The 24980-nt window shown below is 47.0% G+C and overlaps 1 protein-coding gene and 2 long non-coding RNA genes across 4 annotated transcripts in view; all 3 read right to left on the bottom strand.

Annotated features, from left to right (window-relative positions):
• On the bottom strand, positions 1-2266 carry LOC116221103. Its single transcript, XR_004164022.1, has 3 exons — positions 2075-2266; positions 877-949; positions 1-63 (listed from the first exon to the last, which is right to left on the bottom strand). It is a non-coding gene; the product is annotated as an uncharacterized LOC116221103 (long non-coding RNA).
• A 1503-nt stretch (positions 2267-3769) lies between these two features.
• LOC116221020 lies at positions 3770-4283 on the bottom strand. Its single transcript, XR_004163972.1, has 3 exons — positions 4132-4283; positions 3942-4003; positions 3770-3801 (listed from the first exon to the last, which is right to left on the bottom strand). It is a non-coding gene; the product is annotated as an uncharacterized LOC116221020 (long non-coding RNA).
• A 2148-nt stretch (positions 4284-6431) lies between these two features.
• rasgef1ba (RasGEF domain family, member 1Ba) overlaps positions 6432-24980 on the bottom strand; it is a 50690-nt gene continuing 32141 nt past the window's right edge. For both annotated transcript variants that reach the window (XM_031570714.1, XM_031570715.2), the window contains exons 5-14: positions 19421-19633; positions 18510-18584; positions 16884-16979; positions 16583-16685; positions 14431-14510; positions 12477-12572; positions 9104-9199; positions 8539-8662; positions 7342-7414; positions 6432-6494 (exon numbers count right to left, since the gene is read on the bottom strand). In XM_031570714.1, the coding sequence (XP_031426574.1) occupies positions 6470-6494; positions 7342-7414; positions 8539-8662; positions 9104-9199; positions 12477-12572; positions 14431-14510; positions 16583-16685; positions 16884-16979; positions 18510-18584; positions 19421-19633 (981 nt within the window). In that variant the 3' untranslated portion in view covers positions 6432-6469. The remainder of the gene's footprint in view (positions 6495-7341; positions 7415-8538; positions 8663-9103; positions 9200-12476; positions 12573-14430; positions 14511-16582; positions 16686-16883; positions 16980-18509; positions 18585-19420; positions 19634-24980) is intronic.

Genomic DNA, 24980 nt, shown 5'->3' on the forward strand with positions numbered 1-24980 from the left:
CCCCCCCCCCCCCCCCCGCCACCGCCACCCTGAGGTGCCTACACCCGATTCAGCAGGGAAGACCTGAGGACAAGACAAGACACAACATTAACACTCATTACAAATCATGAACACATTGACACACTAATGAGAATACACACACACACACGCACACACACCATGTGTTGATGATGATCTTCAATCTGTCTGTCTGTCTCTCTCTCTATCTCTGTTGGAGTGTGAGTGTGTGAGTGTGTGAGTGTGTGAGTGTGAGTGTGAGTGTGAGTGTGAGTGTGAGTGTGAGTGTGAGTTTTGAATAATGATTGGGAAATGACCATGAAACTGGGAAGGGGGAAGCCTTGAGCTGACACTTTATTTCCTGACTGCACTGGAGTGGCTTCCTCTAAGTGACAGACTAACCGTGCTGATTTTGTGTGTGTGTGTGTGTGTGTGTGTGTGTGTGTGTGTGTGTGTGTGTGTGTGTGTGTGTGTGTGTAAACAGGCTACGAAAGAGGAATGGTTCTTGTCACACTCTGGACTGATATCAGAAAACGTGACTGTGGACTGGGCACTGAAGAGAGGACTGTACCCTCCCAGGACACCCATCTGTGCTTTTTACACACACACACACACACACACACATACACACACACACACACACACACACACACACACACACACACACACACGCAGACGCACAGAGAACATTGTCCTGATCTCACCTTAGAAACTATCACCCTCCTTTCTTTCTTTCTTTCTTTCTCTCTCTCTGTCAGACACACAAACACACACGCACACACACAGGGAACATTGTCCCTGGAGACAATTACCCTTCTTTCTTTCTTTCTCTCTCTCTTTCTCTCTCACACACACACACACACACACTGCTGAACTCACCTCAGAGACTTCCACCTGTCCTTCTCCATGTTGTTCTCTGGTCCTTCGCTCTCATAGGATGCCAGACACAGAGCTGAAAGAAAGAGAGAGAGAGAGAGTATGAATAAGTAAACAGCATTCTGATGGTTATCAGTACAGATTACAACACCTTTCAGTCTTTCGTCTGGTTTCGATCTGTCATTCCTCTCTCTCTCTCTATGTGTTTGTGTGTGCGTGCATGCAGATCTGTGTGTTTGTGTGTGTGTGTGTGTGTGTGTGTGTGTGTGTGTGTTTGTGTGTTTGTGTGTGTGTGTGTGTGTGTGTGTGTGTGTGTGTGTTTGTGCGGTGTGTGTGTGTGTGTGTGTGTGTGTGTGTGTGTCTGTGTCTGTGTGTGTGTGTGTGTGTGTGTGTGTCTGTGTGTGTGTGTGTGTGTGTGTGTGTGTGTGTGTGGCGTGAGTGTGTTTCTACTTGGAGCCTGAGCCAGATGAGTCGTGTTTGGCCCTCCAGTGGAGAATCTGGCACACTAGAGTCCTCTGCTGTTATGCAACCAGGAGACGCCAGACACCTGTGGCCTACTGAGAGCGGTCCAAAGGAGCCGGGGATTATGGGAAGTCTGCGCTGACTGACCTTGCACATGATTGGGGCTAATCACTACGATGGGCTTATCTCCTGACGAACAGAGGGAGCAGAAGAGAAAGGAAGGAGAAAGAGGAACGGGAAGGCTGTGACAACAGAGGGAGAAAAAGAAAGAGAGAGAAATGGAGATAAAGACAAATTGAGAAAGGGAAATAGACAGAGACAGGGAAATAGACAGAGACGGACCGAGACAAAAAAAAGAGAGACACAGACTGAGAGAGAGAGAAATAAAGAGAGAGAGGATGGGGAGGGATAGACTAAAGAATGAGGAGGTGTTGTAATGGCTTGGGCCCAGAGAGAGAGAGAGAGTGGTGCAGTGCTGTACTGTAGTCTAGTCTTCACGGTGCACTCTGGCCAGACACACTGCATTCCTCTGGATTAGTGTCTGCCTCAGACACACTGGAGGTGTGGGGGCGTGTGAGGGGCGGCAAGGTATGATCAAACACTTCTTTCACGTCTCTCTGCTACAGTGTGTATGTGTATTTGGGTGTGTGTGTGTGTGTGTGTCCCTGTCTGGATGGCTATACAGGCAGGCCTGCCTTTAAACATTTATTTGTGAGTGTGTGTGTGTGTGTTTTCTTACCATCCTCACTGAAAACGGGAGCGGTGAGCAGGTACTGTAGGATCTTGCGGTCCTTCTCAAACGGACACTCCACCTTCTTCCAGGTCATCAGCTCGCTCACCTGCCTCGCCAGCTCCCAGAATTTCTGCAGGACACACAAACACACACACACACAGAGTGTCAGCAGCGCTAGGACACAATACACAATACACAAACACACACACACTCATAGATGTATTCACACACGCCTCATGGCTGACGATGGTCTGTCTATGTTCCCTTTCAGTGTGAAGTTTGTAGCCTAGTTGGGCGCTTGAGCATCTGCGATTGCGCCACATCAACCACGAGAGCATCACAGAGACGCTCACATCTTCCCAGAGGCTTTTGTTTATTATTTGGGCAATATTGAAGCTGTTGGCGAGGATCTCTCTCTCTGAAAACTGTATATTATTTCCATCATACAGGACATTTGTGTATTCGCTTGTAATGAAAATTCACAAACGTGTCTTTTGAAATATCTACCCTTGTAAAAGCACCCAAGTCTATACCTTTTTTTTTTTTGCATCTCTCATTAGAACCAAAAAATGTAAAATGTACATTGCTGTTTTCTGGAAACTCAGTTTGCAGTGTTTATTTGTATAGTTTATACGAGATATATAGATTGGATAATGGTTTGGGTTTTCGAACTGTGAACCGGGTCATATTGAATCAGCTGAATCATGCTAAATGGATAGCAGTGTGAGATGACTGTAACCCAGACAGACAGTAGTGCATTACAATCATTTAGTAGTCTTCGGCTTTGTTTTCTGTTTGATTTAGTCTCATAGATGTTCTCAAAACATGTTTATGTAAATATGAACTATCCATGAGGGACATTGCAACCTTCCCTTTTCCCTCGAAGCAAAAATACGAACCTCTTCTTTTGACCACAAGAGGGAACCACATTCAAATAAATCAATTGCTAGTCAATGCCCCAGATTTACGCAAATGAGCCCTTATATTCATAAAGTACGAACACAAATAAATAAACAATATAGCGATTTACTGATAAGGCACCAATAGTCTGTCTGCAAAATACCATTTTGACCTCAAATAAACCGGTAAATCAAAATACAACACGAGACATCATGAGGCTGACCCCATTCCTGTGGATAAAAGCACCTCCAAACGTAGCCATAGTAGTATTGGGCTAAATGTGTACACATCATCTTAGTTACCGTAGAAGGGTGATTTTCATCTGTATGGTATACACTCTTAGTCATTGTCCAAACCAAACTGGGGTCTGGCAGAAGGAGCGTGTAAGTGTAATGAGTCTGAGGGTTAATTCCACTCCCTGGATTCAAACACTCTAAAATCTACATCTACTCTAAAATCTCACCCTTTCATTTGGAGAAATCCTCTGATTCTAGGGGACAACTCAGGTGATGCTCATTTCACCTGAATGAGCATCCGATTCTGACATTGTGTATGTGCGTGTGATTTCTCCTCTCATAAGAAAGCCCTCATGTTACATGTGTCTGATGACATATACATACGGAGACAGCGGTTGAAAAGGTGGAGATAAGTGAAGTTGAGACCAACTCCTGCCCAGGCCCTGGTCTCTCACCTCAGGCCCCAAGGGTAGGTGCACACCCCTGGCTGGGTGCATATGTAACGGAGGTAATCTTCCCCTCGCTGTCTTACTCTGCGTTGTGTAGTTTAAAGGAAACCACAGCCACCGACCTGGTATTCGCACGTTCTATTGCTCTCTGGTACATGTTAAAGAAGAAAATAAAATCACTCAAACAGAAACTAGCCAGTCGCTCAGCTCCTCTGTCTCATACATCCATGGAAAGAGCTCTCACGCACAAACACGTGCATAAAATACGTACGTGTAAACGTGACCCACCTGATACATGTAAAAGAAGAAAATAAAATCACTCAAACAGAAACTAGCCAGTCGCTCAGCTCCTGTCAACATAAATCAGGCAAGCCACTTAAAATACTATGTACATATTATAGTACACAGTACGTTATACCATATAGACACATGTAGGCTAGTTAACTTGTTAGCCTGTGTTTTTAGGATGTATACCTACCTCTGTCTCATACATCCATGGAAAGAGACAGAGGAAAGGAAGAACACAGAGATAACTACTTTATCACGCCCACTTCAAAACATTGTAACTAAATAAACTTGGGAACCAATAATCTGCACCTTGACCGTGCTAGAGAATTAACCCATGAAGGGGGGGAAATTCAGGGAAGCACATTAAACCCTGTTACACATATGTGCCCAGTGGAAGCATGGAAACCCATTAGTTTCAGCATTACTAGGAATCCACTTTTACACTTGCATTTTGTACTGTATAGAATCTTCCCCTACTGTATTTCTTAATGTCAGTGAGTTGACTGTTTTCTGATTGGTAAAGGCTCACCCTAGGCTGACAGTGAAACACAGAGACTACCAGTGGTTCATATTTCATGTGCATTCTTTAATTCAATTCATTATTCCTTCAAAAACAAGAGCTTCATTTCTCAAGGATTCATCTACGCCATCCAAACGTTTCAAATACATCACAATGTACACGCGGGCAGGGAAAGGGGAAAAAAGCACAGCATATTTCTGAGTTTCCTTTCGAAGAGAAAAGGCAAAGCCAAGGTGAGCGAGACATCAGTCAATGGACTCAACTTCATTTCACACGCCGCCACCCCCCAAAAACACGTTCACTCATAAAAAGCATTATAAAAAATATTAGGTAGGAAATATCTGGCAGCTACAAAATATGTTATGTACCTAGTATAAAGCAGGGTAACAAAATATAATGGCAAATATCAACACATAAAAGATGACTACAGTTTGGTAAAACATAAATAAACTACTGGGAAATAACTGTAATAATAATAATATTCATAATAATAATAATAAATGGAACAATCACACACGAAAAACACTCTTGGAAAAGGTATGGAAAGTTAAAGGAAACATTCCCCAACCGTCCACCTAATTCTAGCCTACTGTAAACTCTTCAGTTGCTTTGCTTGCCACTACCACCAGGGGGCAAACTGTCATTACTCTACACACGGTCAGCCAGGGAAAGACCTCCAGAGAGGGAGTGGGAGCGGGAGTGAGAGGATGATAAGAGAGACAGCTCATCTCACTCGTCACCGTGTGTAATCTAGAACACTTCCTCCAGTTCAATCTGTAACGGGGGTCTGCAGCGAGAGCATGATCTTTTCCGAGACTAACTGTCAGGAGAGAGGGAACACCGTATCACGGAACCACTTCAAGTTCCCTTCTGGTGTGTGTTTGTATGTGTGTGTGTGGGGGGGGGGGGGGGGGGGGCGCAGCAGAGAGAGGGCTTGTTAGATTAGGGGAGCTCCTATTGGGTGGTTTCTGACTGACTGACTAACTGAGCAGGTTCTACATCAAACTCTAATGTGCTATTAGCTGCAAAAGGGCAAGAGAGTCACACAACATTTTTAACTCTCTTTTTCTGTCTCCATCTCTCTTCCTTTCTCTCTATATCTCATGCACTCACACACACCAACACAATCAGGACATACGCACAGGTGTATAAAAATAATACTATTCAGATATACACTGACAGGAAAATAAACATGACAAAATAAATGGACTTAAAATACAATCAACAAAATACAAAATAAATTGATTTAAATGCATGACAGGTACTTGATATCAAGATACAGTGCCGATATCCAGAATGCACAATGCTGGTATTCGTAGTTTAGATAGATAAGATAGAGAGCATATTTATATCATTTCATTTTCTTTTATTTGGAAACCCCATTCAAATTGAGTTGGCCAACCAGCAGCTAACTCTGAGTGTCTAGAGTGTCTTTAGAGGAAACACAAGTATGAGAGAGGCCCTGAAACAGAAAGGGCCGGGTCTCCTATCACTGTCCAAATCCGTTTCCTCCCTCCAGGGAAAGTGGAGATACAACACCCGTGCTGTAGAACTCTTCTGGTGGTACAACCACCCACGAACAAAACAAACAAACAAAACAATCAAAATAATAACAATAACAATAATAATAACAATAATACATTGAGTACAAATTCATACAAAGAGATGAAAAAGCTGTTCTGAAATATCCAGTAGGACGAGCGAGAGAACACGATGGCCTCTGTTTTTAGACGAAGCGAAAACGAAACGAAACAAAGCGAGCAGTGATACACGGCTGGGTCCTTCTCAGCCCAGAGTGGGTCGGATTGTCGGTTCCCTTTGAGAACAGGGATACTGCTGACCAGGCCTGATGTCAGTCTGCTGCTACTGCTTGTCTTGCTTGCTTTTGTGGAGGGGAGGGGAGGCATGAGGGCACAGAGTAGGGGGGGGGGGGGGGGTGTCACAGCTGGTTAAGCAGAAGGATTCCCCCCCCCCCCCCCCCCCCCCCGCCACCGCCACCCTGAGGTGCCTACACCCGATTCAGCAGGGAAGACCTGAGGACAAGACAAGACACAACATTAACACTCATTACAAATCATGAACACATTGACACACTAATGAGAATACACACACACACACACACGCACACACACCATGTGTTGATGATGATCTTCAATCTGTCTGTCTGTCTCTCTCTCTATCTCTGTTGGAGTGTGAGTGTGTGAGTGTGTGAGTGTGTGAGTGTGAGTGTGAGTGTGAGTGTGAGTGTGAGTTTTGAATAATGATTGGGAAATGACCATGAAACTGGGAAGGGGGAAGCCTTGAGCTGACACTTTATTTCCTGACTGCACTGGAGTGGCTTCCTCTAAGTGACAGACTAACCGTGCTGATTTTGTGTGTGTGTGTGTGTGTGTGTGTGTGTGTGTGTGTGTGTGTGTGTGTGTGTGTGTGTGTGTGTGTGTGTGTGTGTGTGTGTAAACAGGCTACGAAAGAGGAATGGTTCTTGTCACACTCTGGACTGATATCAGAAAACGTGACTGTGGACTGGGCACTGAAGAGAGGACTGTACCCTCCCAGGACACCCATCTGTGCTTTTTACACACACACACACACACACACACACATACACACACACACACACACACACACACACACACACACACACACACACACACACACACACACACACACACGCAGACGCACAGAGAACATTGTCCTGATCTCACCTTAGAAACTATCACCCTCCTTTCTTTCTTTCTTTCTTTCTCTCTCTCTGTCAGACACACAAACACACACGCACACACACAGGGAACATTGTCCCTGGAGACAATTACCCTTCTTTCTTTCTTTCTCTCTCTCTTTCTCTCTCACACACACACACACACACACTGCTGAACTCACCTCAGAGACTTCCACCTGTCCTTCTCCATGTTGTTCTCTGGTCCTTCGCTCTCATAGGATGCCAGACACAGAGCTGAAAGAAAGAGAGAGAGAGAGAGTATGAATAAGTAAACAGCATTCTGATGGTTATCAGTACAGATTACAACACCTTTCAGTCTTTCGTCTGGTTTCGATCTGTCATTCCTCTCTCTCTCTATGTGTGTTTGTGTGTGCGTGCATGCAGAGCTGTGTGTCTGTGTGTGTGTGTGTGTGTGTGTGTGTGTGTGTGTGTGTTTGTGCGGTGTGTGTGTGTTTGTGCGGTGTGTGTGTGTGTGTGTGTGTGTGTGTGTGTGTGTGTCTGTGTCTGTGTGTGTGTGTGTGTGTGTGTGTGTGTGTGTGTGTGTGTGTGTGTGTGTGTGTGTGTGTGTGTGTGTGTGTGTGTGTGTGTGTGTGTGTGTGTGTGTGTGTGGCGTGAGTGTGTTTCTACTTGGAGCCTGAGCCAGATGAGTCGTGTTTGGCCCTCCAGTGGAGAATCTGGCACACTAGAGTCCTCTGCTGTTATGCAACCAGGAGACGCCAGACACCTGTGGCCTACTGAGAGCGGTCCAAAGGAGCCGGGGATTATGGGAAGTCTGCGCTGACTGACCTTGCACATGATTGGGGCTAATCACTACGATGGGCTTATCTCCTGACGAACAGAGGGAGCAAAAGAGAAAGGAAGGAGAAAGAGGAACGGGAAGGCTGTGACAACAGAGGGAGAAAGAGAAAGAGAGAGAAATGGAGATAAAGACAAATTGAGAAAGGGAAATAGACAGAGACGGACCGAGACAAAAAAAAGAGAGACACAGACTGAGAGAGAGAGAAATAAAGAGAGAGAGGATGGGGAGGGATAGACTAAAGAATGAGGAGGTGTTGTAATGGCTTGGGCCCAGAGAGAGAGAGAGAGTGGTGCAGTGCTGTACTGTAGTCTAGTCTTCACGGTGCACTCTGGCCAGACACACTGCATTCCTCTGGATTAGTGTCTGCCTCAGACACACTGGAGGTGTGGGGGCGTGTGAGGGGCGGCAAGGTATGATCAAACACTTCTTTCACGTCTCTCTGCTACAGTGTGTATGTGTATTTGGGTGTGTGTGTGTGTGTGTGTGTGTCCCTGTCTGGATGGCTATACAGGCAGGCCTGCCTTTAAACATTTATTTGTGAGTGTGTGTGTTTTCTTACCATCCTCACTGAAAACGGGAGCGGTGAGCAGGTACTGTAGGATCTTGCGGTCCTTCTCAAACGGACACTCCACCTTCTTCCAGGTCATCAGCTCGCTCACCTGCCTCGCCAGCTCCCAGAATTTCTGCAGGACACACAAACACACACACACAGAGTGTCAGCAGCGCTAGGACACAATACACAATACACAAACACACACACACTCATAGATGTATTCACACATACACAGGCACACACTCACACACACACACAGTGAATTTTCCTTCAAGATCTGAGTTGAAGCTTACAGTGATACTTCCCCTTTCCATCACAGCCAGAGGAAGTATGTGTGTGTGCGCACATGTGTGTGTGTGAATGTGTGACAGTATGTGTTTGAATGTGTTTTCAACTAGCTGAAAACATGGGTCTTTTTGTTGCCATGGTATGTGAGTGTTTTGGATCTATAAACACAAACTCTCCCTCTGACGCAAGATAAAGCAGGAAGGGGAGAGGGACAAGTGCTTAGCACTGGTCTCCATAGTTACCATTACTGCATGTTTCCAGCACAGCCTCCATTGCCACTCACCTCAAAGTTGACATGGCCATTAGGAAGCCTGTTGGAACAGCCCTCATTGAGGAAGTAGATGTCTTTAATCATTAGACTGAAGAAGGGAATGACAATCTGAAAGAAAAAAAAGAAGGGAGAGAGACTTAAATTTTAGAAATCACTTTATAATAAAATTATCTTTTTCATATTACGTCTTTAAAAATAACAAAGAGACAGAAGGTAGGGTGGGGTTAAAAAGAATGCATTAGCAGTATCAGTGCAGATGTCTTCACCTCCCCCATTGTCAAACAGTCTGAGGCCCATGGCATTGTGCTGCTGAGATGTCTGGCCTGATACCCCCACTCAAACAGGCCCAACCAGTGGCCAGACACCTGTCTCTCACAACACCCCAACTCACAGGCACAACTTAGATGGATTATTGTAATGCATGACCTTTCGGTCTTTTTCTCAAAGCACTGCGCAACAAAAAAAAATCTGCTGCTGCTTTATTTCAGTCTTAAGGGGGAAATTTGAAGCATACACACACACACACACACACACACACACACACACACACCACGCACAGAGAATATTTGCACAGTGGAAATAGTATTATAGTATTTAAGGAATACAGAAGGGAGGAACAGCCCAGATGTCCCAGCTGAAACGGTAACACGTACACATACACACACACACACACACACACACACACACTCACACTCACACACACACACACACACACACACACACACACACACACAAACACGTACACACACACACTCACACTCACAGACAAGATGGCCTATATCTCACACAGACCATTATTTAACCAAGTGTACTATAAACAAAGCACAATGTTCTCTGGCAAACACACACACACAGCGCAGACACACAATGAAATGCGGTATGTTTGTGCTCCCGTTTGCACAGCTTTTTACAGCTCTGTGTTATCAGTTAGTTTCTCTCAAACACACACATTCACAAGCACACAGATTAAAGCTACAGAAATATCTGTTCACTTGACTTTCCCAATATGTGGTATCAAAGACGTCTTCATTTCAGATGCAAAAGGAACTACACTTATATAACTGCCCTTCCAGGAACTGTCAGAGTAAATAAAAACAATGTGACATTTGCCTTGTAAGGAGCTGCTAAGAACCCCCCCCCCCCCCCAACACACACACAGAGAGAACATAAGTAGCCACCAGAGGAAGCATTCCAGTAGAATTAGGGACATTCCATCTTCTGACCCCTCACCCACACAAGTGTGTGTGTGTGTGTGTGTGTGTGTGTGTGTGTGTGTGTGTGTGTGTGTGTGTGTGTGTGTGTGTGTGTGTGTGTGTGTGTGTGTGTGTGTGTGTGTGTGTGTGTGTGTGTGTGTGTGTGAGGCTCCCACTCAGTGTCTCCAAAACACAAGAAAAGAAAAGAAACCCCACTGCGATGCGCCTACTAACAGCAGTAAATAACCAAACAAATCAGTGATGCTGACATCTGGTGTCAGGACACTTGAACCTGTTAAGACAGAAGCCATCAGAGTGCACGCTAAACACGCTGACTGAACACACGCTCTCGTAATAGAGTACGTCAAATGGTTCCTGGGGTTCCTGACTGACTGCTCGGTCCTGCTGGAGAGAAGGACTACCATCTGCCGGGGGGCGCTACACTGCTGGGTTGGCTTGTTTTGGGCCGGGTTTCGGACAGAGAACTGGGCTTCAAAGCGTAGGCTTTGGGCTATTGGTTCTGGACACAGACATGCACTGGGTGGTGGTTTTGGGCTGGGTTCTGGACAGAGAGCTGAACTGAAATGTGTAGGTTTAGGGATGGGAGTGTGGGGGCAGATTCTGGAGCACTGCGTGTCCTCAGCTGGCTCTGCTCTGGATCCTGTTGGGTCGGGTCGGGTCGGGTCGGGAGCAGGCAGCGGAGCGGGAGGGAGAGAGAGAGAGCACAGAGTGTTGACTGACAGAGGGAACATTCTGTGATCTGGCTGCAGGCCATGTTGTGTTCCCTCTCTCACTCATTTTCTCCTTCTCTTTTTCTCTCTCTGTCCCTCCCTCCCTTCCTCTCTGTCTCTCTCTCTCTCTCTCTTGCTCTCTTTTGCACCTCAATCTATTTCTTGTGCCTCTCTCTCTCGTTCTTTTTCTGTCATTGTCCCCCCCCGTCTCTATCTCTTTTTTCTCCATCCCGCCCCTCTCAGAAAGGAATGGAGCCCAGCAGAGAAGGAAACAGTCCGTTCTCTGACGTCTGGTCTCTGTGGTAGACCCTGTTTATGGCTGACCTTTCACCTCCCAGCTCGAAATGTGGGACCGTTACACAACCGTCCAAAACACAACCCAGCACTTAACCCCAGCCTTACTGTGTGTGTGTGTGTGTATGTTTGTGAGTGTCTGTGTGAATGCCAATGAAGGTTCTTAGGATTCCAGTGTCATTCAGATGTGTATGTATGTATGTGTATGTGCATAGTTCATATAGTAAACACAACAGCAGAAAATGTCCTCTCCGGCATTTGTACACACACACACACACACACACACACACACACACACACACACACACACACACACACACACACACACCCACACACACAGCACACTCACACACACACACACACACACACACACACACACACACACACACACACACACACACACACACACACACACACACACACACACACACAGAGAGAGAGAGAGAGAAAGCAATGCAGACTCACACACATACACACACAAACACAAGCATGAACCCAAAAGTGGCCTGTTTGGCACCCACACTTCAAAGCCCCAGACTGGCGACGGGATCTCCTTCATCTCTGATTGCATGTGTTAGCCCCTAAACAGAGCCCCGCTGATGTCAAGCGCCATCAGACACGCTTTTCTTTTTTCTTAGCGCCATCAAAACAACAGCACGCTAATTGTGTGTGTGTGTGTGTGCGTCATACAGTTACAGCAATGCAGTTGGCTAAGAGTACCCTGCGCCAATGAATCATGGGAAAATCAAGAGACCCTTCCACAATAAATAGGAACTCACATCACAAAGAGGAAGACGGCTGATTAGGGCTAGATGCAGTCTAAAGATAGTCTAATGCAGTGTTTTGGGAGAGACAGTCATGACGGGAACTATTACAGTAAAGGTGAATCACATTATTCTCCATTTATAATCATACAGCCAGCAGAGCACACAGGAAAGAAAACATTGAGGCACTTGATGAACTAAGCCTATTTTTGAGCAACTATATAAAAATAGCAACTTCTACGTCTGTAGAACGTCTGAGCATAAGAGTATCTAGCCCAGAGCTCTGTGGCCAGCTGGTTGTCCAGGTCCAATGATTTAGTTAGGTGCACTCATCACCTCTGCTGTTGCTGTGTGTGTGTGTGTGTGTGTGTGTGTGTGTGTGTGTGTGTGTGTGTGGACTCACCTTCTCTCTGCTGCTATGGGCTGTGATGGATCTCTGTGTGGCTCCACGCAACGCCGTCCGGTAGTTATAGAAGTTACTGGAAGGATCCATCTGATGCTGCAGAAGGAGAGAGAGAGAAAGAAAAAGAGGGAGAGTGTTAAGGAACTGTGTTTGTCAGTCAGTGGAGACTAGTAAAAAACACACCAACACACACACGCACAGACACACGCGCAAACACACACACACACACGCACACACACACACGCACATAAACAAAACTTGTTTGTACATGATGGACATTGAGTCAGATTCAGCATCACTGTCCTCCTCTACCTGTCCCTCTCTCCCCACTCTCTCCCCACCTCTCTCCATCCTCTATCATGTCTCCCTGGGCAGCAGCTGAGCTGAGCTAAGCTGATCTGATCTGATCTGATGTGATCTCCCAGGTCTCTGGGTGTCTGGGGGTCTGAGTGGGACTCTAATGCTCCCCCGGGCTCCTTATCCACACAGGCATCAAGGCCTCCAGATCCTCAAGCCATCAGCAGCCAGGGGCCACATAGACGCCTGAACCTTCACAATAGAGGCCAATTCTCCACTGACCTCAGGATGCACTCAAGGATACATTAGACAAGACAAGCACAGACACACACACACACGCACACGCACACGCACACACACACGCACCCTCTCTCTCGCTCACTCACTTTCTCTCTGAGTGAACAGTGAAGACCAAATGCACCTCTTTAATCTCATCTCCTCTCCTCACATCATGTAGAGACAGCTGTTGGCTCTCTCACACACACACACACACACACACACGCGCGGGCACACGCGCACGCACGCACACACACAAACATACACACACACACACACACAAGAACACAAACTCACACACACAAGTTAACACAAACTCACACAGACAGACGTCTAAGGATATTTACATATCAAGGTGCATTAAACCCTTTGATTGAGTCGAACAGCAGGTGGCGAGGCGTGGTGTGTGCTGATCAATTAGCCTTTGCCTCGTTATGTGTACCAATTACCTGACAAACAAAAATCAACTGAGCCCCATCCTGCCACACTACAGCAGTGCCCCATCTGTGATCTGGGCTCTGTAACATCAGCAGATTTCGCATTTAATCTCAGTGAAACAAATAGCTCCCAAATAGCAATCTCGTCTCTGGTTTGCCCTACGTGTTGAGCTGTCTAAACACACACACACACACACACACACACACACTACCTAATTAAGGCAGACAATGCAGAATGCACTGACTGAACCATGGAATCATTTCCATTATATTTAACCGCGCAAGATCCATTATTGTAGAGAACCGTTCTGATCTGTATTTTCGAAGAACGAAGCGGGTAGGAAGAGGAGTGTAGGAGGAGGAGGAGGAGGAAGAGGAGAAAAACAACAGGGCAGGGCTCTCTCCGTTTAACAGATGGCAGTGGGCAGCAGGTATGAGTCACGCCTCGGCCTACACACTCTCTCAGACTCAACAATCAGCCAGAGCTCATGATTTAGCATCCTCTGGCCAACACACACACACACACACACGCTCAGAGATAAACACACTCACACCCTCCACACATACAGTTACACACACACACACACACACACACACACACACACACACACACACACACACATGCTCAGAGATAAACACACTCACACCCTCCACACATACAGTTACATACACACACACACACACACACACACACACACACGCACACACACACACCCACACCAGCTTATGGCAGGTTCCCTCCTCTACACATACATTTTTCATCACTTCCAAAATGCTGACTCATCGTCACCACACCCCTCAGCCATTATGTGTCTGTGTGTGTGTGTGTGTGTGTGTGTGTGTGTGTGTGTGTGTGAGTGTGTGTGTGTGTATGTGTGTGTGTGTGTGTGTGTGTGTCTATTTTACAGCCCTCTTTGTCATAGCAGATGAAAGCCCCTCCTTACCTCCAGGATGTCAAACTTCGCTGTTTTGACTTTGCCCCAGGTCTTCTTCAGTCGAGACACTGGACTCATGTTCATCCCAGCTGTAGAAATACACATGGATACACACACACACACACACACACACACACACACACACACACACACACAAACACAGAGAGAAATAGGTCAATACATGACTTTCCTAATGGTTATTCCTTCAAAACTCAAAACAGTTGGTGAGTAAGAGTATATGTGCTATCTCTCTCTCTCTCTCTCTCTCCCTCTCTCTCTGTGTGTGTGTGTGTGTGTGTGTGTGTGTGTGCACCAGCTGTGGTCTGCTTTCATGAAACTGCTATGGCCTATGGGCTGACTTGACAAGAACAATAGAGTTATCACACACTCCACTGACTGACCACACCACACTCCACCTTACACACATGGAGGCAGAGTCAACAGAGACATCATCTCTTTATCTCAGTCCTCGCAACCCTGAGCTCTAAGTCTTCACTTCCCCTCCTTCTCTGTAATGTGTTCTGAGGAAACCACTGAAGGAGAGAGAGAGAGAGAGAGAGAGAGAGAGAGAGAAGAACAGAGAGAGAGAGAGAGAACAGAGAGAGAGAGAGAGAAGAACAGAGAGAGAGAGAGAGAGAGAGAGAAGAACAGAGTTCTTTTGTATCTTCTCTTCTTCTCTCCCTCTCCCTCCTTGACTGTTTCTGTCCGTCTTTTCTTCCTTCTCTGTGGCATGTGTTTCAGGGAGCATACAGTATGTGTTGTGTGTGATGGCGACACCATAGCCCTGGCACTGTGTGCTGCTGTTTGCACGTCACGCACGCCAGACCAGGGGAACACAAACACAGATGACGGCAGGAGCCAAAGCCTTTCCCATGACATGCCTGTTCTGTTCCCGGAGCTTTAATAATATCCTGCTGCTCCCAGGAGAGCTGGGGTGGGATTGTGCGTGTGTGTGGAGGGGGGGGGGGTTTTGGGGTAGTAGAGTTTGGGATTGGGGGGGCAATGGTGGCACTTGTGTAAGACTCCCAGTGCCTGAGGCCATCCGAGTCTCCAGAGACAAGAGCTCAGGCGGGGACAGCTGGTCTCTCTCTCTGCCCCCCCCCCCTCACACACACACACCCCTGTCTCTAGTTCTCGCTTTATTTATATATTTATTTTTCTCTCTCTCTCTCTTTCACTTTCATTTTCTCTCTTTCCCCTTTCTCTGTGTCTCTTTTCCTCTTGCATTCTCTCTCTGGATTATAAGCATTTCTCATTAAATTTAGCAATTCTATTCAAACACACATTGTCTGCACACATTCATGTAATGCTGTTTTTACCTCCCTCTCTTTCTATCAGGTCAGCACTGACCATCTGCATGTTGGTTCCAAACTCCCCCCCCCACACACACACACACTCCTACCCCTCCCTCTCAGTTGTAGGCCAGCCAGCTGCCTCCCCTCGAAGCTCCCTTACTAAACAAAACCCCATCCTCATACACACACACACGCACACAAAAAACATTGCCTGAGGCTTGGGTTTAACAACCTAGGGAGAGCACAAAACTCCCCCCTACACATTCATGGTCTCACACATGGTCTCCTGAAATCACACTTACACACACTCACCTCACACCTTTATGCAAAGACAGATTAAACCAACACACACACACACACTTGTCATCTTGTTGATGAAGAGACAATCAGATGTGTCAAATGTACAGGTTATGGACTACACCTCTAAGCATGCATTACTTGTCCCCTCCATCCATGACCACATCCATGACCTTCACCCCCTAGCCTGAACAAGCAGCCAGGCCCAGGGGTGAAGGTCTGAGAGTGTGTGCCCTGCTAAACCCATGAGTGTGACCGGTGCTTACGAGGGCACCAGTGCCAAGGCCCAGGGGTGAAGGTCTGAGAGTGTGTGCCCTGCTAAACCCACGAGTGTGACCGGCGCTTACGAGGGCACCAGTGCCAAGGCTGAGCCCTTCTTAGCCTGGAACATGCAGTGCTGACTGGCACATTTCATTAACCAGCTAGGCAGACTGGTGAAGCAAATAAAGGAAAAGAAAGCGGCATATCAAGGTGTATGCGTGTCAGTGTGAGTGTGAGTGTGTGAGAGAGAGTGAGGAGGGGGGGGGGGGGTGAGTGAGAGTGTATGTGTGTAATTAAATTCCACTTACAAATGATGGCCATGAGCGAGTTGAAGTTGCCGATGTTGAAGCACTCTCGCGCCACGTCGATGAAGAACTCGATGACCCGCGCTCTGTGCTTCTTCTTCACGGCCTGTACAGGGAACAGGATGAGAACATCAGCATTTAACTCTAACCTACACTACTACTATACTACACACAAATACAGACACACACAAACACACACATAAACGCACACACACACACACACACACACACACACACACACACACACACACACACACACACACACACACACACACACACACACACACACACACTGATATCTCACCATGCAAATCTCTGTAGCCACCAGGTAGCTGAGGCGGTTGAACCAGGCAACATAGGCCTCCAGATTACTGGCCTTCTTATGGTCACTGAAGCAGTTCTGGAAGGAAAAACAACATAATTTATGAAACATGATCACTTATCAACAATAACCAAGACAAGCACACAACCACCATCTATACAGAACATGTCACCATTGTAATCACCACCCTGCTAAATGAACTGATCCACAAGACCACAGCCTACAATCACCATAATCACCTGCCATGACTAATATCCAAACACCTGGATCAGGACATACACTGTCATAACAGTGAACCTGAGATGGACGGCTGACAGCAGAACCTGTTCCCTTTCACTGGGGATTTCACGGTTGGTGCAAATGGACTGGTTTGCAGGCTTACCTCATCGCTAGACAATCCAGACCACCTCAGTTTCGGTGAGCTAAGCCAGCCAGCTCATGAATAACCCTCTCTTTCTCTCTCTCTTTCTCTTTTTTTTTCTCTCTCTCTCTCTCTCTCTCTCTCTCTGCCTGTGTGTGCTGTGCTGTGCTGTGCTGCTGCTGTGCCGTCTGCGTACTCAACCATGGGAACTAGACCTGAGTGTCTCTCGGAGCATGAATGGAGACAAGCCTGCGCATAAAAGCAGCAGGCCTACATGATTGATGACGCTCAACAATGCACAGCACGGTCCAGCACAGGTTCAGTGCACACTAAAGCAATGCTCTCTATTCACTCACTCTGTGTGTGTGTGTGTGCAAGCATGGGTGGGTGTGTGTCCGTGTGTGTGTGTGTGTGCAAGCATGGGTGGGTATGTGTGTGTGTGTGTGTTTGTATGTATCTGTGTATGCGCATACATCTGTTTGCGAGTGTGTGCGCGTGTGTGTGTGTGTGTACGTGTACGTGTGTGTGTGTGTGTGTGTACGTGTGTGTGTACGCGTGTGTATGTGTGTGTGTGTGTGTGTGTGTGTGCTGACACATTAGTCTAAATCCCCTCTCCTCTCTGCATTCCCCACATTCCTTTGGCGTGAAGTACACCACCCCGACACAATGGCCGCTCTCGCCCCTGCCACCCTCCCTTTGATGGGCAGCCAGGGAGGCCTCCACCCTCCTCCACCCTCCCGACCTTCAGCTCATCCTCCGAGGGAGGCAGCAAGCGGGGGGACAAAAGGGAGAAAATGCCGCCAATTCACTCCAAAGAGGCTCACAAGAATGTGCAGCGCGACCTGAGCAAACTTTTAGCCTGCTTTCTATTTCCTCTGACCACCGCGTCTGAGTGGTTGCTAAGACACAGCCAAACAAAAGCTGGAATGTGGAATTGTAATGATGGAGGGAGGACCAGAAAGAGGAGAGGAGAGGATGGTATTTTTATTTCGAGGGTGAGCCTGAGAGTTGTCCATGTGCGGTGTGAACGAGGTGACTTTGCTGTGACCCTGTCGGGTCAACATGAGTGTTTATTGGGCTGTGGTCTGGGGTCGATAGCCAACTTAATCTGTATGCATTACAAACAAACCCCAAAAAGGCTGTTTGGGTTTAATACTTTATAGTACTAAGAGTCTACGTTATTTTATTTGGTTATTATATCATATCTGTGTGCCACCCCACGTGGTAGCTGATTTTTCTTAACTTACCTTATCGTTGTCCAGAGGGCTTTTCTGTGCAAAGGCTTGGACAAACTCCTCCGGTCCGATGTAGCTTAATCTCTCCTGCAGGCATAAAAATAAATAAATAAATAAAAAGACGCTAAGTCAATTCTAATCAGCTGGGTCATCAGTCAAATGCTGAGAAATCAGTGAAGTGGTCACCTTGGGGGGAAAAAAATATTAATCTGGCTCAATAACTGGATCAATTAAGTCCCAGACGGGACGCTGACACAGGCAAATCGATTGGCTAAACGTGAGCTAGCAGACGGGATCAGACTAATAGTGAGTGGCGCGCGCACACACATGCGCACGTGTTTGTCACATACCTACACACCATGTGTAAAACAAGGTATTTCTGAACCATTTCTACACACTTAAACATGATGAAAGGGAGATAAATCTTAGGGAATATTTGAGCATTGACAATGACGAAAGCATTGACTCATCAGTTAATTACATTTGAGACGTTTTAGTTAAATGGGGTCAACCCCAGGTCACTAGCAGTGATGTTCTATTGGGACTGTTTGTAGTCTTTGTAGTCCTTCAGAAGGTGTTTGTGTGGTCAGCAGATACAGTGTCGGGAGGGCCACAAGTGAGAAGGCCGTCTATCACCGGCTTTAAGTACCTGTACTGAATGTGGCTTGTGACCTTTAAGAATGCTTTGTATGGCAAGAGCTTTGCCGTTTGAAATACATTTGTCGCTGTATTTCTGGAGGTGTTGCTTGCAACTTACAGTGCACATCAAACATCACTCCAGCAAAGGGACTCGATTTGTGTAGATTTGTTCCAGCTACATCTAAAAGCAGCATCCTATATACATGCCAACATAACTTAAACACACACACACACACACACACACACACACAGGAACACACAAAGGCACACACAAAGGCACTCACCAGCTCGATGTGTGTGAGTTGCTGGGCCACGGTGAAGGGGTCGCTGCAGATGCTGAGGATGTCGCGCTGCACAGACTGAGGCTTGGCCTTGAGCACAGCCAGCCGGTCCGTCGCCGTGGCGCTGATCTTGGCCAGCGCCTCCTCGTACTGGCTGAGTGTGGTCAGCTTCCGGATCAGCCCCTGGGTCACCTGCTGCACGGCCTTACGATACAGCTACCAGAGACAGAGAGAGAGAGGGAGGGAGGGAGGGAGAGAGAAAATAATATTTCAAATCTTTGTACAGACGATGCATGGTTGAGAAGAATTATAACGCAAGGTGAAAGAGTGTTATCTCCTGAAAAGCCATTATTGTGAGTGTGTTTTTTACTGGTGACAGAGAGAGAGAGGTTTAACACGGGTTTATTAAACCAATATTCAATTTTTCACATTACTGAGCAAAGCCCTGAACACACATGCATGAGAAAGAGGGGGGGGGAGAGAGGCTTAACACCTTTATAAAACCACTCACAAGTAAAACACACATGACATTAACATCCTTCACACCCAAAGCCTAGTTAGAGTGAGAGAGGGTACGAGGACAATATCTCCAATATCTCATGGTTGAGAAGAATTAGTTGACATGGTGAAAGAGTATTAACTCCTGATATCGCCATTACTGTGTGGTGTGTTGCTTTGCTATGCAAGACTTCAGATTCAGAACCAAAGCCCACTCTTCTCTCACTACGAGCATCTTTCATTTTCACCTCCTCATAGTGTACCTGCATACCAGCATTCACACAGGCCGCCTGGAGAGACCCGTCCAGCACCTCGTCATAGTGAACCTGCAGCAGTCACACAGGCCGCCTGGAGAGACCCGTCCAGCACCTCCTCCTGTTACGTCTCACTACATTCCGCCTCTCTTAAGCACGGCCACATGAGCTTTTAAATAAGTCTATCCAGCCAGGCCTGTTCAATTAGGGGCGGAGGACAGTGTGTGTGTGTGTGGGGGGGAGGGGGGCAGCTGTTCTCGTGAAACAGCCAAGGCGTGTTACATAAGCTGTCTGCGAGAGCTGTACAGTACTCCCAGCCACCCAACCTCCGCCCCAGGAGCGGCCCCTCTGACTGAGCACACTGGGGCCCGAGGGGCCAACCCAGCCAGCAGCCAAGCCCTTTCCTGCTCCGGCATCGCATGACATTAGATAATATAACAAACCTCTCCTCCACAGGGTTGTGTAACAAGCAGACAGAGAGGAAGAGAGAGACAAGGAGGGGGAGAAAAAAGATGGAGGGAGAGAGAGAGAGAGATAGAGTGAGAGAGAGAGCAAGAAATGGTCTGGAAGTGAAACTTGTGAGCCTATTTTCTGCACAGAGTAGTTCCATACATGGCCATGTCGCTCATCACACTGCCAGCTCGGCTCTGGGCACTCTGACTAGAGGCGTAGAGCGAGGCAGGGAGAGAGGGACAAAAGCTCAGGACAAACAATACTGTTGTCATTTATAGGTTTCATACAGTATGTGTTCACATGAGCTTCTTGTTGATGGTGTATTCTGCTCTCTTGGTCTATATGTGTATATCCTATATCTGTCATTTTACACCGATGAGCTTCTTTGAATTGCATTGAATGGGAGTGAAGACAAAGAGAGAGATATACAGACAGACAGACAGACAGACAGCTAGGGGTAAGAGAGTCTGGCCTCTGCAAACAGTCTCTGGACAGGAGACTATATTTTGATGAATTGTTGAGAGGCCACACAGCCAGCTAAGCCACTGATCAACATTCTCAATCTATTCTCCTCTCCCTTTCCCTCTCTCTATCCTCCTCTCTCTGTCTCTATCCTCCTTTTCCTCTCTCTATCCCCATCTCCCTCTCCATACGCTCTCCTCCCTCTCTCACTATTTATCCACTGCCCCCCCTCCTCTTTTCCTTTCCTTCATCTTCCTGAGGTGACAGTGTGTCACTCAGATAGCTGGGCCAGAAATTGAAAAGCGACCTCATCAATCAACAGGGCAGTGTGTGTGATTGTGTGTGTGTGTATGCGTGTGTGCGCGCGCGTGTGTGTTTGTGTGTGTGTGTATGTGCAAGGTTGCAGGAAGACTGGAGTGGAGCATGTCTACACAGCAATAATAAATCCCTGGGTGTCACAGGGAGAGAAATAGAGAGAGAAAGAGAGAGAAATCAGACATACATTTCTGACGAACTCTTGATAAAGTAAATTCATAAATCAAGTACCCGAAGATTGTAGTCAAAGAGAAAGGGGAGGGGGGAGTGGTGTGCATGCATTTCAAGTCGACAGAAAACATTGCCTTGTATAAGAAAACTACACTGAACCAACCTGACCCACAACCAGATAACAAGCAGTTTGTTCTGAGAAGTGCTGTGTTGAAGATAAAAAACTGTATGAAATGTTTTCGTAAACAAAAAACATGATATTATCCTACTTTGTCTTACTAATATCTACTAATATTGGTAACCCCGTACTAATGTCTTTAAAACAAGTCAAGTCAAATGCCTTGGTTTGACTGATACTGTCCAGCTAGTGAAGGGCCTGCGTGTGAGCACCCAACACACACACACACACACACACACACACACACACACACGTACACACACACTCACACACGTACACACACACACACACACACGCGCGCGCGCCATCAGATCAGAGAGGATTGTCTCCGCCACGCCACTCTCCACAGCTCGCCATATGGCCGGGCGGGTTGCCGTGCCGACCACCAGCTGAGCCAAGCACTATATTTAGAGGGGAACTAGCTGAGATAACTAGCTGACATTCTCCAGCAGTACTGCAGGGGGCCCCTCACACACACACACACACACACACACACACACACACACACACACACACACACACACTGGTGCCACCAGATCCATGGCTGAAAAGCTGCTTTTGAGACGTTCCCATCGCCTTGGCAATAGGCAGAGTGACAGACGGCCTTGTGGTGTGACCACAGCCCAGCTCTTTTTGGCTCTGTGGTAACACTGCCATGAATTCTCTCTCTCTCTCTCTCTCTCTCTCTCTCTCTCTCTGTCTCTCTTTCTCTCTTGCTGTATCTCCCAATATTTTTCTTTCTTTACCTCTCTATCTCTCCTTCTGTCTTTCCGTCTTTCTCTCCATCACAAATCTTCAGCCTAATTCCTTGTCAAGTCCTATTCATCTCCCTCTTGATCTCTACCCTTCTCACTGTATCTTCCTCCTAATCCATCCATCCCTCTCTCTCTGTACCGCTCTCTGAAGACAACAGCTCCAGGCAGGTGCCTCTTCACCTCCGCCGTTCCTCCCTCTGGTTCCAGGAATAACAAACTCAAGAATCACGACCCATAGCCACCGGCTGTGATAACAGGCCACTGCTCACGCTCGTCTCCGGGCATGCAGAACCGCGGAGAAACCGCATCCATAATGACAGTCTGTGTATAAACCCCGGGCCAGAGGGACTGGGCCGGCGGTGGGGAACCGCAGCGCACAGATGTTCATCCCAAGAAACTATTCCTGGCTCCCAGCACGGAAGAGGCCCAGCCGGTCCACCCGCCCGCTGGGAAGCAGACTACACTTCCTGGGTCAGCCGAGAGCCGGCCAAATCCTGGCCACTGCAGGGCCGCCACCACAGGCCACTCCAGGCCATCACTGGGGCTCCTGAGGAAATGAACTCCGCTTTTAGGTTTTGATTTCTTCTTCTCCTTCCTATTTAACGACTGCTTTGGCATTACAAGTACCCTGTTTGTCATGCCGGACTGCCTTGTGCCGTGCTACTTTTTTTATTTGAATTCGTAACTCTATGTCTAAACACAGAGAGGCCATGACAGTGTGTTTTTTGTTTACTCTTTCATGCTTCTTCTTCTTCAGAGAAAAAAAGAGTAACCCTTGACTCTGCTGACCCATTGTCTTACTTGTGGGTTTCATGCCGGACAATTAAACTTGTCAATGCTTGGTCAGTACACACAGACCTGGTCTGTTCTCCAACCGTCTGAGGTTTCCGTGCCACAGACTGTGGGTAGAGCCAGTAGTCTAGGTCATGCAGACTTCACTCTCTCTCTCTCTCTCTCTCTCTCTCTCTCTCTCTCTCTCTGTCTCTCTCCCATTCTCTTGAGAGTAGGCAGGATGGCACAATGCACACATCATTGATCCGCTGGGAGAGTTGTTTAGGTGGGCCAGATGGAGCAGAAGGTCTGAGCTCCTGAGGAAGCTTGAAGAGAGCTATTTTCCACATAATTAGTCACAGTCACAGTGCCACTACTGATGGAGACGGACACGGCTTTAAAAGGGAACATGGATTTCTTGCTTCGAATCTTCCTGAAATATCTTGCTACAAAAAAAAAACACAGATCCTCCAAAAGTGTCCAAACCTGAGTTGAAGACAGGGGCATTCAGAGGGATAGGGTGAATATAGAGACCTCTTCCTCATGACTATACCTTGTCTATTCAGCAGACCAATCAATGAGAAGATCAATGTTGCTGGTTAGGATAGCCTCAGAACGTGTAGTGTTACTAATTGTGATGTTAGCTTTGGGCAATAGTTACAGCGGCAGAGCTGCTATAGATTTAGACGCTATATGCTAACTAGCCTAAACTGTCCCTTATAAGGACTGACACACACAAACACACACACACACACATTGACCATGACAGAGCTGGACCTATCACCTCAAACACTCTAATCAGCCCCCTTGATCAACATTCTTGTTTATCCACGACTCAGTTGCTGATCAATACTCACACATGTTCCCTGTACTCAATTTGTCACCGGGGTAAAGTGATGACAGGATGGCCTATTTCTCTGGGTAAGAGGGACATACAATGACATATCTCTGTCTATCTGTGTGTATGTGTGTGTGTGTGTGTGTTGAGGATAATTAGCCTCCTGATACCTGTATGTGTGTGTGTGTGTGTGCATGTCTGTGTTTTCTGTACACACTGATCTTATTCTCTCTCCTAATGGTAACAAAATCAAATGTTCTTGCGGACCACCAAAAGATGTCTTCCCCTGAGGACACGAGAGCAGACTGACTGAAAGGCAAATCTGTCAAGGGGAACATCTGAGCACAGGACATTGGGGACAGGAGGACCCTGTAATACAATTATTAAAGAGTGTCTCCTTAACGTCCCGGACAGCTCGCTGTGGACAAGGGCTAGTTATCCTACATGGTGGAACAAAAAGAATAAAAAACGAAGAACTATCACTTCAGGAGCTGAGCTTGTAGATTGACTCATGGTTCATGAGAGAGGAAAAATGATCTATTTAAAAATGCCTGTAGCTACTTCTGCAGATCTAAAACGGAATACTCAGAATCAGTAGAGGCATGACAATCATCCTCCAGTGAAAAAAGAAAAAGGGGGGAAGTGGTTAAACACACACACACACGTGGACGCACAGAGGAAAGTTAACGCTAAGCCTCTGATACCAGAGTCAGCGATTGGGGAACAATTCAAATGCTGGCTAAAGGAGGAGAGGTGGCCAGGACAAAAGCTGCCAGCCACTACCCCCCTCACACACACACACACACGCACACAGACACAAACACACACACCCTCACACTCTCATACACAGACACACACGGGCCCCTAG

The sequence above is a fragment of the Clupea harengus genome, chromosome 7, assembly GCF_900700415.2.
Source record: "Clupea harengus chromosome 7, Ch_v2.0.2, whole genome shotgun sequence".
NCBI classification, from domain to species: Eukaryota; Metazoa; Chordata; class Actinopteri; order Clupeiformes; family Clupeidae; genus Clupea; species Clupea harengus.